General features: G+C 44.8%; 2 protein-coding genes across 11 annotated transcripts in view; one reads left to right on the forward strand and one right to left on the reverse strand.

Moving 5' to 3' along the window:
• LOC118947728 overlaps positions 1-16,231 on the reverse strand; it is a 45,399-nt gene that overhangs the window by 22,437 nt on the left and 6,731 nt on the right. The gene's annotated exons all lie outside the window — the stretch shown is intronic.
• The window catches only part of LOC110517023, a 44,995-nt gene that overhangs the window by 14,432 nt on the left and 14,332 nt on the right, over positions 1-16,231 (forward strand). For 2 of the 9 annotated variants that reach the window (XR_005041902.1, XR_005041903.1), the window contains exons 1-2: positions 141-480; positions 573-609. Coding sequence is in view for 1 of the 9 variants with exons in the window: in XM_036972837.1 (XP_036828732.1) it covers positions 2,157-2,969; positions 3,175-3,253; positions 3,496-3,659 (1,056 nt within the window). In the remaining 8 variants the exon portion in view is untranslated. The other 7 variants (XR_005041900.1, XR_005041898.1, XR_005041901.1 and 4 more) reach the window with 7 other exon arrangements.

The raw sequence follows: 16,231 nt of genomic DNA on the forward strand, positions 1-16,231 counted from the left end.
ATAGCTGCATTGACCTGATGTAACATGTCTATTATTTGTGATCTGGAATCTATTCTATTCTATCCAAGGCGAAGAGGAATAGTAGTTCCAAGAAGTCAGGGGAGCAGGGCACTGATACGGATCCAGGTCATAGATTTTCCCTCTGTAGTATGTTGGTTCTCTAAACTTGAATATCATAGATAAAGGTCATGTTAGAAACTGTAGTCAGTAAGAAATGTTGCATGGATAGTTTTATTCAATAGTCCTATTGTAGCAATTTTATCAAAGTATTGTATTAAGAGAAAAGCGTCTGACTTATCCTGAATTGTCCTATATGGTAATAACATATTTAGGATTGAGGAATAAACACCCGGACAGAGGATCTGTTATTGAGCTCTTGGAGAAGAATGCTCTTAAGGCTGCATTCGGCCCAGGCAACAAAGATGAGATGGAGGACTGCTACCCAATCCTCATCTCATTCATGCGCAATCTTACTGATGAGTATGTTAGAACCATGTTTTGCTCTAGCCTCACATACTTTGTGCAGAAGGAAATAAAAAGTAAGTAAAACACATTTCTTTTTTCTTTTCTAGGCAATGGCAAGTGATCTATAAAGGATTTAAAAAACCTGTAAGTTTCTCCATCAGCCTTTGACCTTTGATTTGGGAATGTTGTGTTGAATCAAGAGAGAGGAATTAACCATAGTTCTATTCTGCTATTACGTTCATTAATCTGTCATACTTCATCCAACTTTGAATTCAGTCACAGATAAGGAAAACGATGTTGGTGAAATGCATTCTGTTCAATCTAGAATACTTTACATCAGAGTTTCATTTCCAAACCTGCTGTGTTCTGTTTTGTTTGTGCAATGCAGATGACAAAGGAACAGCTTGCAAAATTGTGCAAGACCATTGTCAACTCCATTACACAGACCACCCTGCAGATCCTGCTGCCGGCCCTGGCCCGCATTCTAGGGGTGACAGGCTTTTATGACAACAAATATTTGGCGAAGGAGATGTGTAGCTGTGGCGGCAGGGCTCTCCGACCAAGGTCTAGCACACCCTCTTCCAAGAGGTACTGTATGTTCCCCATAATGTGTGTGTGTGTGCAGTTAATCCTAACCCTCAAACTGATGAACAATAATTTCTCCATTTCAATATTTTCCAACTTTCTAACAGGTGTGTTTTGCAATATCTAATGCACACATATAAATTACATTTAGAATACTCAATTATAATGCTTGTTAGATTTGTTAGCACTAAGATATTGATTTTCCAACTTCAGACAGCAATTAACATGCTTTGCTTGTTAAAGTTCCCAGACCTCACTGAAAGCCCACCTGGGAATGCCAGAGGACAGTATCATCAGCAGTGCCCAGGAGCAACTGTCAAAATCTGACCAAATGGTGGCTGCAGGACAGCTTTCAGAAATAGATAAAGTGGTTGGAACTATGCTGGAGAACATTGAGAAGATAAGCAGCGAATTTGGCGAGGAATTGGTCTATCAAGAGTCACTGCGGTCTTCTTCCTCGTTGTCATTCTCAACTGCCAAATCACAGAAGACAGAGTGGGAATTTGCACTCCCTGGCACTCCCATTCCTTCTGAGTTACCCGAGAGTACTGCTCAGCCCATTGTAAGATGCTCAGTCATTGACATGAGCGAATCTACTAAGCCAAAAACAATGGTGTGTGATGCCAGAACAAGCATGTTTGCCATAGCCGATACCATCATGAAGAAGGTATATCCAGAGGCAGAAGGGCAGGTTACATCTCACCCTGATCTAACAGATCCAATAGCTAGACTGGAGGAGCTCATATCTCAGGGTAGGATTGGTGCTCTCTCCCGTGATCTCAGTCACCAAGTGAACCGCATAATTTCCGATAGCAACTTGACCCCTCTGGGACTGACAGTGGCGGCTGGAAAGAGTGCATCTGATACCATCCTTTCGAAGCTGAAGAGGAATGACAAGGTGGGGAAGCCCACAACTTACGAGCTGGTTCAGCTGTTTGTAGAGGAGTCTGTTAAGTGCCTCCTGCTTCCTAGTTTTGTGCCCTATTCAACTTCAATGAGTTTGGCTCAGGGGGCCAAGGTGTTGGCTAGAGTGTCTGAAGATAGAATTTCATGCTCTTCTTCTTCTTCATCAGTATTTAGTGACAGTCAGTCTCTTTACCAAAGTTATGGTAAGCCAGGTCATGTACTCTGTGGATTCTGATGCAGAAAGTAGAGGATCCTCTCCAACTGAATCTCTCCAAACATCTGAACCCACTATATCTGATGTAGGCAATCTATTGAGTGGCAAGTCCTCCCCTCGGCTGTCTCCTTCTGGCACCATTATGGCAACAAGCGAGACCTCCAATGCAGCACAAATCTTGAAGGCCAACATTGATGGAGAGGAAGTGGATACCACCAGTCATTCTGGTGTAGCTCAAAACATTGTCAAGGACGATATGTCAACCAGCCCAGACATGGTCAAAGATGTCACACTTCCAACCCCATCCTCTGATAACTTGGGCAGTGATGATGACGTCACCGGCCTCATCAGCATGTTAGTAATGAGAATTCTAACAGAAATCCAAACCCCAGCAGAAGATTACCCAGTTGACGTCACACGCAAGTCACAAGACCTTATCCCTAAAGTTATGGAGGTCTTCTGTGCATGGTCAGGCTGCTCTGAGACACAAGCCTATCCAGAGAACTTGAGGATTCATAAAGTCTACAGAGTCGTCTATAAAAATCTGTTGGAGGAGTTTGGCTCGGAGAAAATCCTCCAACAGGCCGTGACGACTCAGGACTCTTCATTTGATAGGATTCTTGTCAAGTCTTTGAGTGAAGCGCTTCTCCACAGATGTAATGAGGCATTGAGGGCAGCCTCAAGAACATCAGTCAAAACCACCGGGCCTAAGGCTCTTCCACTGGCTGAGGATGTGAGGGCTAGCAGCGGGAAACTATCTTTTCTACAAAGGCTGGTCAGGCTGACAAGCAACTTAAAGGTACAGCAAACGTATTTAAATGAACAGTTGTGGGAGATAATGTGAGTAAACAATGCTATTCAGTGTAAAAAATATAAAACCATCCGTTCATTCCAAAACCAATCATAAATGTTGTTGTGCTGGTGTGGTAGGTGTGATTGTTATCATCATGAAGTTGGTCAGCTGTGACATTTTTTAAAACATGTTTTTCTCTTTAAATACTTAGCTATTCAAGAAGGGGAACAAGAAGGATTCCCACCGCTCTGAATCAGAACAAGTACAGACCACTGCTGAAGATGGCATGCGTAAGTTCACACAACAGGACAACAGTCTGTTTGAGAGATTGGTGTACAAATAAATGCCACTTCAAAATAACCTTACAAAGGTTATATATGCAATCAGTAGCCATCTCTTATGTAAAAGTAATTATATTCTCCAAAACTCAAGCTGTTGGTTCTCATTTATCAGTGTCAGTTATGTTGAGTTGTAACATACATTACATCATTTCTAAATTAAAGTGCATGTCAACTCTCTCTCTCTTCTGTAGTGCCCAGCATAGTGCCACATGCTGCTATGTCTGCACTGCCAAAGGATCTCCCCGCCAGCTCCCAACAGGAGACGCCTCACAAACGTCCACTTCTCGTCAGGATGTTTTCTGCCATCTCCAAAGGCCTGTTCAAGCCCTTCAAACAGTCCTTAAAGACCAAGTAACTTCAGACAATTTATTAAACGTCATTCATTGCATTAAATTGGCCTTTGTCTTCTTATGTGCTCCCGTTAACAGACCAGATTACAACACTGGTCTTTTAAATGTTAGCAGGGATAGCAACATTGACTATAGTGGTGTGTGTATAGCCCTTCTACACAGTCTGACTCTTCTGACACTGCGTGACATGCCCTCTGATCCAGTGATCTAGGATATTCTGAGTGGCTTTAGGCCTGAATCTCTGCCCTCTGGCCCAAATAAATGTTTTCTCTTCTGATATATCTGCCACTGTCAGCAGCCAGCAGGGGAAAACAGACAACGCTGTTGAGAGCTTTCTTTTCTCCCTCATGACTAAAACACTGAGAAAGGCTTTTATCTATTGCAGCATATTCCATCTTTTGATTTAACCTATTATACGGTAGTAAGTACCCATTATTTCCCAACGGTTATATCACAGGAAATGTGTTATAAAAAGTAAACTTACAGTGCATCCGGAAAGTATTCAGACCACTTGACTTTTTCCACATTGTTACGTTACAGCCTTATTCTAAAATTGATACAATTATTTTTTCCTCTCATTAAGCTACACAAAACACCTCATGACAAAGCGAAAAGTGTAGAACATTTTAGCAAATTTATTAAGAATAAAAACAGAATTACCTTATTTAAATAATTATTGAGAACCTTTGCTATGAGACTCGAAATTGATCTCAGGTGCATCCTGTTTCCATTGATCATCCTTGAGATGTTTCTACAACTTGTTTGGAGTCCTGTGGTAAATTCAATTGATTGGACATGATTTGGAAAGAAACACAGACCTGGGGGAAGGGTATGAGAAACAATATTCTCTGATCTGATGATACCGAGATTGAACTCTTTGGCCTGAATCAGGATCCTGGGAAAGATGAACGGAGCAAAGTACAGAGATCCTTGATGAAAACCTGCTCCAGAGGTTCACCTTCCAACAGGACAACGACCCTAAGCACACAGCCAAGACAATGCAGGAGTGGATTCGGGACAAGTCTCTGAATGTCCATGAATGGCCCAGCCAGAGCCCGGACCTGAACCCAATCGAACATCTCTGGAGAGACCTGAAAAAACTGCAGCGACTCTCCCCATCCAAGTCTGACAGAACATGAGAGGATCTGCAGAGAAAAATGGGAGAAACTCCCCAAATACAGGTGTACCAAGCTTGTAGCGTCATACCCAAAAAGACTCGAGGCTGTAATCGCTACCAAAGGTGCTTCAACAAAGTACTGAGTAAAGGGTCTGAATATTTGTAAATGTGATCAGTATTTTATTTTTAGTACATAGGTTTTTGATTAAAAAAATAATAGAACAGTTTTTGCTTACTTATTATGGGTTACTATCTGTAGAGGGGGGGGATTGAATCAATTTTAGAATAAGCCTGTAACGTAACAATGTGGAAAAGGTCAAGGGGTCTGAATACTTTCCGAATGCACTTTATGTAATGAAAATATTAGCTGGTTGCCACTATAGACAGCTAGGTTATCCAGTGCAGTGGTAATACTGCCTGCCTTGGGAGATAACGTAGGATGCGTGCTTATCCGGGTGCCAGAGACACAATCACAAGCTTTCTTCAGACTACATAGCTCAAACTTCCAACGTAAAGATATGATTATCACTACATAGGTTTTTTTTAACAAGAAGGGTGTTTTCTATATCTACCAACTATGAAATTACAGACATCATAAACGGTAAGCATGAGAATAATATCATCAAGGCGGACAGGGACAATGTATGAATACACAAAACATTATTCAAATGGACATTCCCCAAATGAGCTATGCACCAGCCCATAGCCACAGGATATCTATGGAGTAACATTAATATATTCATCAATTTAAAAAAAGGCATGAATATTGTTTTTCTGCTTTTCTGATCTTAAACCTCCCCTGGATGTTGTCCAGGTTTCCTCCAGGGGAGACCTTCTGAAACAGTACGCGAAGGAAACAGCCGACAGTTACAGTACTGTGTTGAAGATAGATGATGACACTCTTAAAAGACAGGTCATTCCTTTACATGGAGCAGTTCCTTAAACCAGGTTAGATTCAACACAGCCACCTCAAACTGGACTCCACCACTCCTTCATAACGCTGGATCTGCTAGTCAGTCACTGAGTGCATTAACACTGATGAGATGTCCTGTTTAGCCTAGCTGAAAGGGGAGCTCTAACTAGTCCTGTGGGCACCTAGCTGCTGGGCTTGGACTGGGTCTTGCCCCTCATGGCTCCTCCGCGAGCCTGGCCCTTGGCCGGCTGCTGCTGTACTGGGGACTCTGCTGCAGCGGAAACTGGGGCCTGTTGGGCCGGGCTGTGAGGAGTGGGGGTCTGTATCTGAAACAAGGCAGCTGCAGTCACCACCTGCTGCTGGAGGAGCCTCTGCTGAACCACCTGGGCTGTGCCTGCTGGAATCATCTGGACCTGGGGATGTAGTCTGGGTCAGGGCAACCGTCAGGGGCTGGATCTGTTACGAGACAGGAAGAGGGTCACATTAAATCAACTATGACAGACAAAATGAGAAATTGTAGGATTTTTAATGAATTTATTTGAAATTTTGGTGAAAAATAAGTATTTGGTCAATAACAAAAGTGTATCTCAATACTTTTGCAATGACAGAGGTCAAACGTTTTCTGTAAGTCTTCACAAGGTTTTCACACACTGTTGCTGGTATTTTGGCCCATTCCTCCATGCAGATCTCCTCTAGAGCAGTGATGTTTTGGGGCTGTTGCTGGGCAACACGGACTTTCAACTCCCTCCAAAGATTTTCTATGGGGTTGAGATCTGGAGACTGGCTAAGCCACTCCAGGACCTTGAAATGCTTCTTACGAAGCCACTCCTTTGTTGCCCGGGCGGTGTGTTTGGGATCATTGTCATACTGAAAGACCCAGCCACGTTTCATCTTCAATGCCCTTGCTGATGGTAGGTTTTGTTACTTTGGTCCCAGCTCTCTGCAGGTCATTCACTAGGTCCCCCCGTGTGGTTCCTGGATTTTTGCTCACCGTTCTTGTGAGATCGGGGTGAGATCTTGCATGGAGCCCCAGATCAGTGGTTTTGTATGCCTTCCATTTCCTAATATTTGCTCCCACAGTTGATTTCTTCAAACCAAGCTGCTTACCTATTGCAGATTCAGTCTTCCCAGCCTGGTGCAGGTCTACAATTTTGCTTCTGGTGTCCTTTGACAGCTCTTTGGTCTTGGCCATAGTGGAGTTTGGAGTGTGACTGTTTGAGGTTGTGGACAGGTGTCTTTTATACTGATAACAAGTTCAAACAGGTGCCATTAATACAGGTAATGAGTGGAGGACAGAGGAGCCTCTTAAAGAAGAAGTTGCAGGTCTGTGAGAGCCAGAAATCTTGCTTGTTTGTAGGTGACCAAATACTTATTTTCCACCATAATTTGCAAATAAATTCATTAAAAATCCTACAATGTGATTTTCTGGATTTTCTTTTCTCATTTTGTCTGTCATAGTTGAAGTGTACCTATGATTTAAATTACAGGCCTCTCTCATCTTTTTAAGTGGGAGAACTTGCACAATTGGTGGCTGACTAAATACTTTTTTGCCCCACTGTATGTATGTATGAATGTATGTATGTATGTACACTGCTCAAAAAAAGAAAGGGAACACTAAAATAACACATCCTAGATCTGAATGAATGAAATATTCTTATTAAATACTTTTTTCTTTACATAGTTGAATGTGGTGACAACAAAATCACACAAAAATTATCAATGGAAATCAAATGTATCAACCCATGGAGGTCTGGATTTGGAGTCACACTCAAAATGAAAGTGGAAAACCACACTACAGGCTGATCCAACTTTGATGTAATGTCCTTAAAACAAGTCAAAATGAGGCTCAGTAGTGTGTGTGGCCTCCACGTGCCTGTATGACCTCCCTACAACGCCTGGGCATGCTCCTGATGAGGTGGCGGATGGTCTCCTGAGGGATCTCCTCCCAGACCTGGACTAAAGCATCCGCCAACTCCTGGACAGTCTGTGGTGCAACGTGGCGTTGGTGGATGGAGCGAGACATGATGTCCCAATTGGACAAATGTGCTCAATTGGATTCAGGTCTGGGGAACGGGCGGGCCAGTCCATAGCATCAATGCCTTCCTATTGCAGGAACTGCTGACACACTCCAGCCACATGAGGTCTAGCATTGTCTTGCATTAGGAGGAACCCAGGGCCAACCGCACCAGCATATGGTCTCACAAGGGGTCTGAGGATCTCATCTCGGTACCTAATGGCAGTCAAGCTACCTCTGGTGAGCACATGGAGGGCTGTGCGCCCCCCCAAAGAAATGCCACCCCACACCATGACTGACCCATCGCCAAACCGGTCATGCTAGAGGATGTTGCAGGCAGCAGAACGTTCTCCACGGCGTCTCCAGACTCTGTCACGTCTGTCACGTGCTCAGTGTGAACCTGCTTTCATCTGTGAAGAGCACAGGGCGCCAGTGGCGAATTTGCCAATCTTGGTGTTCTCTGGCATATGCCAAACGTCCTGCACGGTGTTGGGCTGTAAGCACAACCCCCACCTGTGGACATCGAGCCCTCATACCACCCTCATGGAGTCTGTTTCTGACCGTTTGAGCAGACACATGCACATTTGTGGCCTGCTGGAGGTCATTTTGCAGGGCTCTGGCAGTGCTCCTCCTTGCACAAAGGCGGTGGTAGCGGTCCTGCTGCTGGGTTGTTGCCCTCCTACGGCCTCCTCCACGTCTCCTGATGTACTGGCCTGTCTCCTGGTAGCGCATCCATGCTCTGGACACTACGCTGACAGACACAGCAAACCTTCTTGCCACAGCTCGCATTGATTTTTCCATCCAGGATGAGCTGCACTACCTGAGCCACTTGTGTGGGTTGTAGACTCCGTCTCATGCTACCACTAGAGTGAAAGCACCGCCAGCATTCAAAAGTGACCAAAACATCAGCCAGGAAGCATAGGAACGTGTGTGTGTGTGTGTGTGTGTGTGTGTGTGTGTGTGTGTGTGTGTGTGTGTGTGTGTGTGTGTGTGTGTGTGTGTGTGTGTGTGTGTGTGTGTGTGTGTGTGTGTGTATGTTCTCTCACTGTCAACTGCAATTATTTTCAGCAAACGTAACACGTGTAAATATTTGTACGAACATAAGATTCAAAAACTGAGACAAACTGAATAAGTTCCACAGATATGTGACGAACAGAAATTGAATAATGTGTCCCTGAACGAAAGGAGAAGGGCAAAATCAAAAGTAACAGTCAGTATCTGGTGTGGCTACCATCAGCATTAAGTACTGCAGTGCATTTCCTCCTCATGGACTGCACCAGACTTGCCAGTTATTCCTGTGAGATGTTACCCCACTCTTCCACCAAGGCACCTGCAAGATCCCAGACATTTCTAGGGGGGAATGGCCCTGTCCTCTCCATCCGATCCAACAGGTCCTAGACATGCTCAATGGGATTGAGATCCGGGCTCTTTGCTGGCCATGGCAAAACACTGACATTCCTGTCTTGTAGGAAATCAGCCATACTGTTCGGTCTGTGCGTGGTGGCATTGTCATGCTGCAGGGTCATGTCAGGATGAGCCTGCAGGAAGGGTACCACATGAGGGAGGAGGATGTCTTCCCTGTAACACACAGCATTGAGATTGCCTGCAATGACAACAAGCTCAGTCCAATGATTCCGTGACACACCGCCCCAGCCCATGACGGACCCTCCAACTCCAAATCGATCCAGCTGCCAGAGTACAGGCCTCTGTAACGCTCATTCTTTCGACGATAAACGCAAATCCGACCATCACCCCTGGTGAGACAAAACCGTGACTCGCAGTGAAGAACACTTTTTGCCAGTCCTGTCTGGTCCAGCGACGGTGGGTTTGTGCCTATAGGTGACGTTGTTGCCGGTGATGTCTGGTGAGGACCTGCCTTACAACAGGCCTACAAGCCCCCAGTCCAACCTCTCTCAGCCTATTATTCAGTCTATTCAGTCTGAGCACTGATGGAGGGATTGTGCTTTCCTGGTGTAACTCGGGCAGTTGTTGTTGCCATCCTGTACCTGTCCCGCAGGTGTTATGTTCGCATGTACCGATGCGGGTGTTGTTACACGTGGTCTGTGCAGGTGTTACACGTGGTCTGCCACTGCGAGGACCATCAGCTGTCCGTCCTGTCTCCCTGTAGCGCTGTCTTTGGCGTCTCACACTACGAACATTGCAATTTATTGCCCTGGCCACATCTGCAGTACTCATGCCTCCTTGCAATATGCCTAAGGCATGTTCACGCAGATGAGCAGGGACCCTGGGCATCTTTCTTTTGGTGATTTTCAGAGTCAGTAGAAAGGCCTCTTTAGTGTCCTAAGTTTTCATAACTGTGACCTGAATTGCCTACCATCTGTAAGCTGTTAGTGTCTTAACGACCATTCTACAGGTGCATGTTCATTGTTTGGCGCCCCGGATAAACCTCCGGTAGTAGTTGGCAAACTCAAAAAATCACTGCACCTCCTTTACCGTGGTGGGAGTCGGCTAATTACGCACGGCTGCAACCCATACGGCATGACGAGGTACTCATAATGCCCTGAGGTGGTATTAAATGCGTCTTATGCTCTTCTCCCTTCCGAATACGTACCAGATTGTACGCACTCCTGAGATCCAGTTTATTGAAGAAGTGAGCCCTGTGCATTGACTCAATCGCCATAGCAATAAGAGGTAGCGGGTAACTATACCTCACCGTGATTTCATTGATTTTATTGATTTTTTTTATAATCAATGCACAGGCACAAACCTCCATCCTTCTTCTTCACAAAAAAGAAACTCGAGGAGACAGGTGAAATGGAGGGCTGAATGTACCCCTGACGCAGGGATTCGGAGACATATGTCTCCATAGCCACCGTCTCTGCTTGCGACAGGGGATACACGTGACTCCTGGGAAGTGCAGTGTCTACCAGGAGATCTATCGCACAATCCCCCCGTCGATGGGGTGGTAATTGAGTCGCCTTCCCTTTACAGGAGGCGAGAACCAAATTGGCATATTCTGGGGGAATGCGCACGGTGGAGACCTGGTCTGGACTTTCCACCGTAGTAGCACCAACGGAAACCCCTAAACACCTACCTGAGCACTCTCTTGACCACCCCGTGAGAGCCCTCTGTGGCCAAGAAACAGTGGGGTTATGACAAGGTAACCAGGGTAGGCCAAGCACCACGGAATACGCAGGAGAACATATAAGAAAAATACTTTTCCCTGTGACCCCCCTGCGTTATCATACTCAAAGGAGCGGTTGCCTCCCTGATAAACCCTGACCCTAATGGTCGACTATCTAAGGCATGAACGGGGAAAGGCATATGCACAGGAACAATGGGGATCCCTAAACTATGAGCTAATCCTTTATTAAGGAAATTCCTAGCCACGCCTGAATCTACTAGCACCGTATGCTGGGAACGCAGGGAAAATTCAGAAAAGTAACAGAGACAAACATATGTGCAATAGAGGGCTCTGGATGAGAATGGTGCCTACTCACCTGGGGTGACGCCAGAGTGCCCTGCCTGCTACCTCGATTCCCAGAGGAACCAACCTGGCACCGACCAGCAGTGTGACCTCTGCGGCCACATATGGTGCACGAGAGGGAACCCCCTCCGGTCTCCCTGCGCACCGCACCTCCCAGCTCCATGGGTATCGGAGAGGGTGTGCGGGAGGATGGAACAACCAGACCCCGATCTGGACGTCCGCGAGTAGCCAGCAGGTTGTCCAGCCGGATGGACAGGTCCACCAGCTGGTCGAAGTTGAGGGTGGTGTCTCTGCAGACCAGCTCCCTGATGGAGGTCCTCACGTAGACTACAGTGGTAATTGTCGATCAGGGCCCTGTTGCTCCATCCAGCGCCGGCAGCCAGGGTCCTTAAACTCCAGCGCAAACTTCTGGGCGCTCCTCATCTCCTGCCTAAGATGGTAGAGGCGCTCACCCGCCGCTCTGCCCTTGGGTGGGTGGTCGAATACTGTCCGGAAACAGCGGGTGAACTCCTCAAAATCGTCCAACGCCGCATCTCCCCCTACCGCAGAAGTTGTGACACCCACAGGGTGGGCTTTTTCCTACATGCAGGATTTTCTTCCCAATGTACCTCTAAATGTATTCTGCTCAACCAGTATCTCAGTCTCAGACAGATGACAACAAATCCCCAGCCGTGATGCTATCCTGACTGAAGCAGTAGGGTATGTGTCAACACAAATATTGATAATATCTCTCTGACTGGAATAAGGTTCTCATTGGCAAGGCTTTTCTTCGTCAAAGAGAGACATCCATACAACGGTAAAAAAACACCCGGATCCCACTTTCTCTCACATTTGACACCGTTCAGAGGTAAATCAGGCACTCCTGAGATAAACAGTTCATAGGATGCCTGCCCTGTGCCTGAGCAGAAAGATGAAACTGACTCTGAAAGCCCCACCAGCTCTACCCAGTACTGCTTTATCTGCTCTGTCGGAATGCGGGAGACACTGTCAAAGGAGATGAGGATATCAAAACACAATGCTACACTCCAAAGTGCTGCCGTGGGGCTTTCCTGAGCTGAACAAACTAGCTGTAAAACCTCTCGCTTTCACTGGCTTCTAGATCAGAGCGCTTGCGTCATTGCTATTTTACAAGAGAATGAGAAATCGACTGAAGGGAAACAGTCAACCATGTTTCTTGTTTGAGAAATTTGACTTCATCTTGCCTCATTCTTAAAAAGTTAGGGATGAAAATGATCTATTACAATAATAAAATGCTACAACAAACGAACGCACAATTCTGTATTTCATCACTTTCTACCTCTGTCAAACACACACACACACACACACACACACACACACAGGGAACAAGAGCAAAAAAGTGTGGTGATTCATCTACTGTCCTTAACACCATGACAGCTCCTGTCCTCTGAGGTCTGCTCAAACTCCTCCTCCCCCAGGTTTAATGGGACCAGCCATTATGACCCTCAGAGGTTTCCTCTGTGCTGTGGTTTCTGGTTTTATGTCACGCCACAAAAACCCTTCATGCTTAGCTCTGCATTCACCCACATTGAAATCCTCCAATCCCTCACACTCATAACTACAATGACCTGTTACTCTGTTCATGTCTGTGATCAGCCTGATCTCATAGACTAGACGTAACATAGTAAATGTAAATCCGGGACACTCAAATTAGTATGTTATGTTTGGTATGGTTATATAAGACAAATGGTTATTTAAGGCAAAAACGAAAGTAGGGTGGTTGGTTAGGGTGGAGGGGTGGGCATACAGTATAACACGGATGTCTAACGATCCAAAGGTTATGATTTTGAATCTCATCACAGAGGACTTTAGCTAATTAGCAAACTTTCAACTACTTACTACTTTTTAGCTACTTTGTAACTACTTAGCATGTTAGCTAACCCTTCCCCTAACTCTAACCATAACCCTTTAACCTAACTCCTAAACTTAACTCTAACCTTAACCCTAACCCCTAGCCTAACTAACTTTAACCAGGTAATTTGTTTTTGATGGAAGAGGGAGGTGCAGACATGGGATAGATGGTAGAAGAGCAATGATAGACGCTGCCATCGATTTTCTGAAAAAAAGTGCCTTATTTTTATTTTTATTTTATTTCACCTTTATTTAACCAGGTAGGCTAGTTGAGATTAAATTCTCATATACAACTGCGACCTGGCCAAGATAAAGTATAGCAGTGTGAACAGACAACAACACAGAGTTACACATGGAGTAAACAATAAACAAGTCAATAACACAGTAGGAAAAAAAGAGTCTATCTACATTGTGTGCAAAAGGCATGAGGAGGTAGGCGAATAATTACAACTTAGCAGATAAACACTGGAGTGATAAATGATCATCTGGTCATGTGCAGGTAAAGATACTGGTGAGCAAAAGAGCAGAAAAGTATATAAATAAAAACAGTATGAAAACAATAGAATCTCACCATACCTTCTCTGCTATGCAATCTGGTTTCAGAGCTGGTCATGGGTGCACCTCAGCCACGCTCAAGGTCCTAAACGATATCTTAACCGCCATCGATAAGAAACATTACTGTGCAGCCGTATTCATTGATCTGGCCAAGGCTTTCGAATCTGTCAATCACCACATCCTCATCGGCAGACTCGACAGCCTTGGTTTCTCAAATGATTGCCTCGCCTGGTTCACCAACTACTTCTCTGATAGAGGTCAGTGTGTCAAATCAGAGGGTCTGCTGTCCGGACCTCTGGCAGTCTCTATGGGGGTGCCACAGGGTTCATTTCTTGGACCGACTCTCTTCTCTGTATACATCAATGATGTCGCTCTTGCTGCTGGTGAGTCGCTGGCCCTTCTTTGGACACTGTGTTGACAGGCCTCCAGGCAAGCTTCAATGCCATACAACTCTCCTTCCGTGGCCGCCAATTGCTCTTAAATACAAGTAAAACTAAATGCATGCTCTTCAACCGATCGCTGCCTGCACCTGCCCGCCTGTCCAACATCACTACTCTGGACGGCTCTGACTTAGAATACGTGGACAACTACAAATACCTAGGTGTCTGGTTAGACTGTAAACTCTCCTTCCAGACCCACATCAAACATCTCCAATCCAAAGTTAAATCTAGAATTGGCTTCCTATTTCGCAACAAAGCATCCTTCACTCATGCTGCCAAACATACCCTTGTAAAACTGACCATCCTACCAATCCTCGACTTTGGCGATGTCATTTACAAAATAGCCTCCAATACCCTACTCAACAAATTGGATGCAGTCTATCACAGTGCAATCTGTTTTGTCACCAAAGCCCCATATACTACCCATCATTGCGACCTGTACGCTCTCATTGGCTGGCCCTCGCTTCATACTCGTCGCCAAACCCACTGGCTCCATGTCATCTACAAGACCCTGCTAGGTAAAGTCCCCCCTTATCTCAGCTCGCTGGGATCATCACCCACCTGTAGCATGCGCTCCAGCAGGTATATCTCTCTAGTCACCCCCAAAACCAATTATTTCTTTGGCCACCTCTCCTTCCAGTTCTCTGCTGCCAATGACTGGAACGAACTACAAAAATCTCTGAAACTGGAAACACTTATCTTCCTCACTAGCTTTAAGCACCAACTGTCAGAGCAGCTCACAGATTACTGCACCTGTACATAGCCCACCTATAATTTAGCCCAATCAACTACCTCTTTCCCTACTGTATTTATTTTATTTATTTATTTATTTAGCTCCTTTGCACCCCATTATTTTTTACTTCTACTTTGCACATTCTTCCACTGCAAATCTACCATTCCAGTGTTTTACTTGCTATATTGTATTTACTTTGCCACCATGGCTTTTTTTTGCCTTTACCTCCCTTATCTCACCTTATTTGCTCACATCGTATATAGACTTGTTTATACTGTATTATTGACTGTATGTTTGTTTTACTCCATGTGTAACTCTGTGTCGTTGTATGTGTCGAACTGCTTTGCTTTATCTTGGCCAGGTCGCAATTGTAAATGAGAACTTGTTCTCAACTTGCCTACCTGGTTAAATAAAGGTGAAATAAAAAATATAGAAAAAAAATATAGAAAGCATCTCAGAGGGTTGATCTAGCTGCAGATAGCTAATTCTCCTCTATGTGTTTTTCTTAAATGACAGCTTAGGAACAGTGGGTTAACTACCTTGTTCAGGAACAGAACGACATATTTTTACATGGCCAGCTCAGGGATCTGACCTAGCAACCTTTCAGTTACTGGCCCAATGCTCTAACCACAAGGCTACCTGACACCCTATGTCCTGCCAACTCAAAAGCTGAACAATAAATGTGTAACCAAGGGGGAACTAGTGCATTTCTCTGAGAAAATCTGCTTCAGTATTATCAATCTTCCAAAACACTTGAAATTCTTGTAAAATCGTTGGCATTTATTTGATCAAATAGACTTTGAAAGGTTAGACATGCAGAAATTCCTCTTGTCAAAAGTCTTGCTGTTACAAAAGTAGTTCTTCATGCAGCGTAACAGGTTACAGGTTCTTCTTGGTGAAGCGCCTGAATGGCTTCATCATTGCTGAAAAGACCCTGACAATCAAGGATCGTTTTTTGACAGGCTGAGATATGGAGGGAGAACCCTCTCCAACTGGAGCTAGAAACACAAGAGAAATGGATGGGGTAAGAGAGAGAGAGAGAGAGAGAGAGAGAGAGAGAGAGAGAGAGAGAGAGAGAGAGATGCAGTATAGTAACATTGAAAAATAACAGTGCTATGAGTTTGGTAGGCATTCCTATGTTTCTAACACACACCTAAACAAAACTACAAGCTATAGCAGAGCTCTAAAACATCCTTACCTATGCAATGTCCATCAGTAGAGGGAATCTCAGTCTGGTCTTGGACTGAATGGCAGTCCTTTTTGTTTCCTCTCTTGGAACGCTAACAGAAGAAAGGTAAAGAAAATGGTACAGAGAATAAATAAATGGAACACTTCTGAATCCAAGGCAACAATTTAGTGGTGAATAAAAAATATTTATTTCATGTATTTGTCTTATCATAGCCACATCAATAACGTCAGCACCTAACTGGAACAAAAAACAAATGCTAACTCCCTGCTATACCTTGAAGTTGATCCTGAGTTTAGTCA

Source organism: Oncorhynchus mykiss, unplaced genomic scaffold (genome assembly GCF_013265735.2).
Source record: "Oncorhynchus mykiss isolate Arlee unplaced genomic scaffold, USDA_OmykA_1.1 un_scaffold_195, whole genome shotgun sequence".
NCBI lineage: Eukaryota > Metazoa > Chordata > Actinopteri > Salmoniformes > Salmonidae > Oncorhynchus > Oncorhynchus mykiss.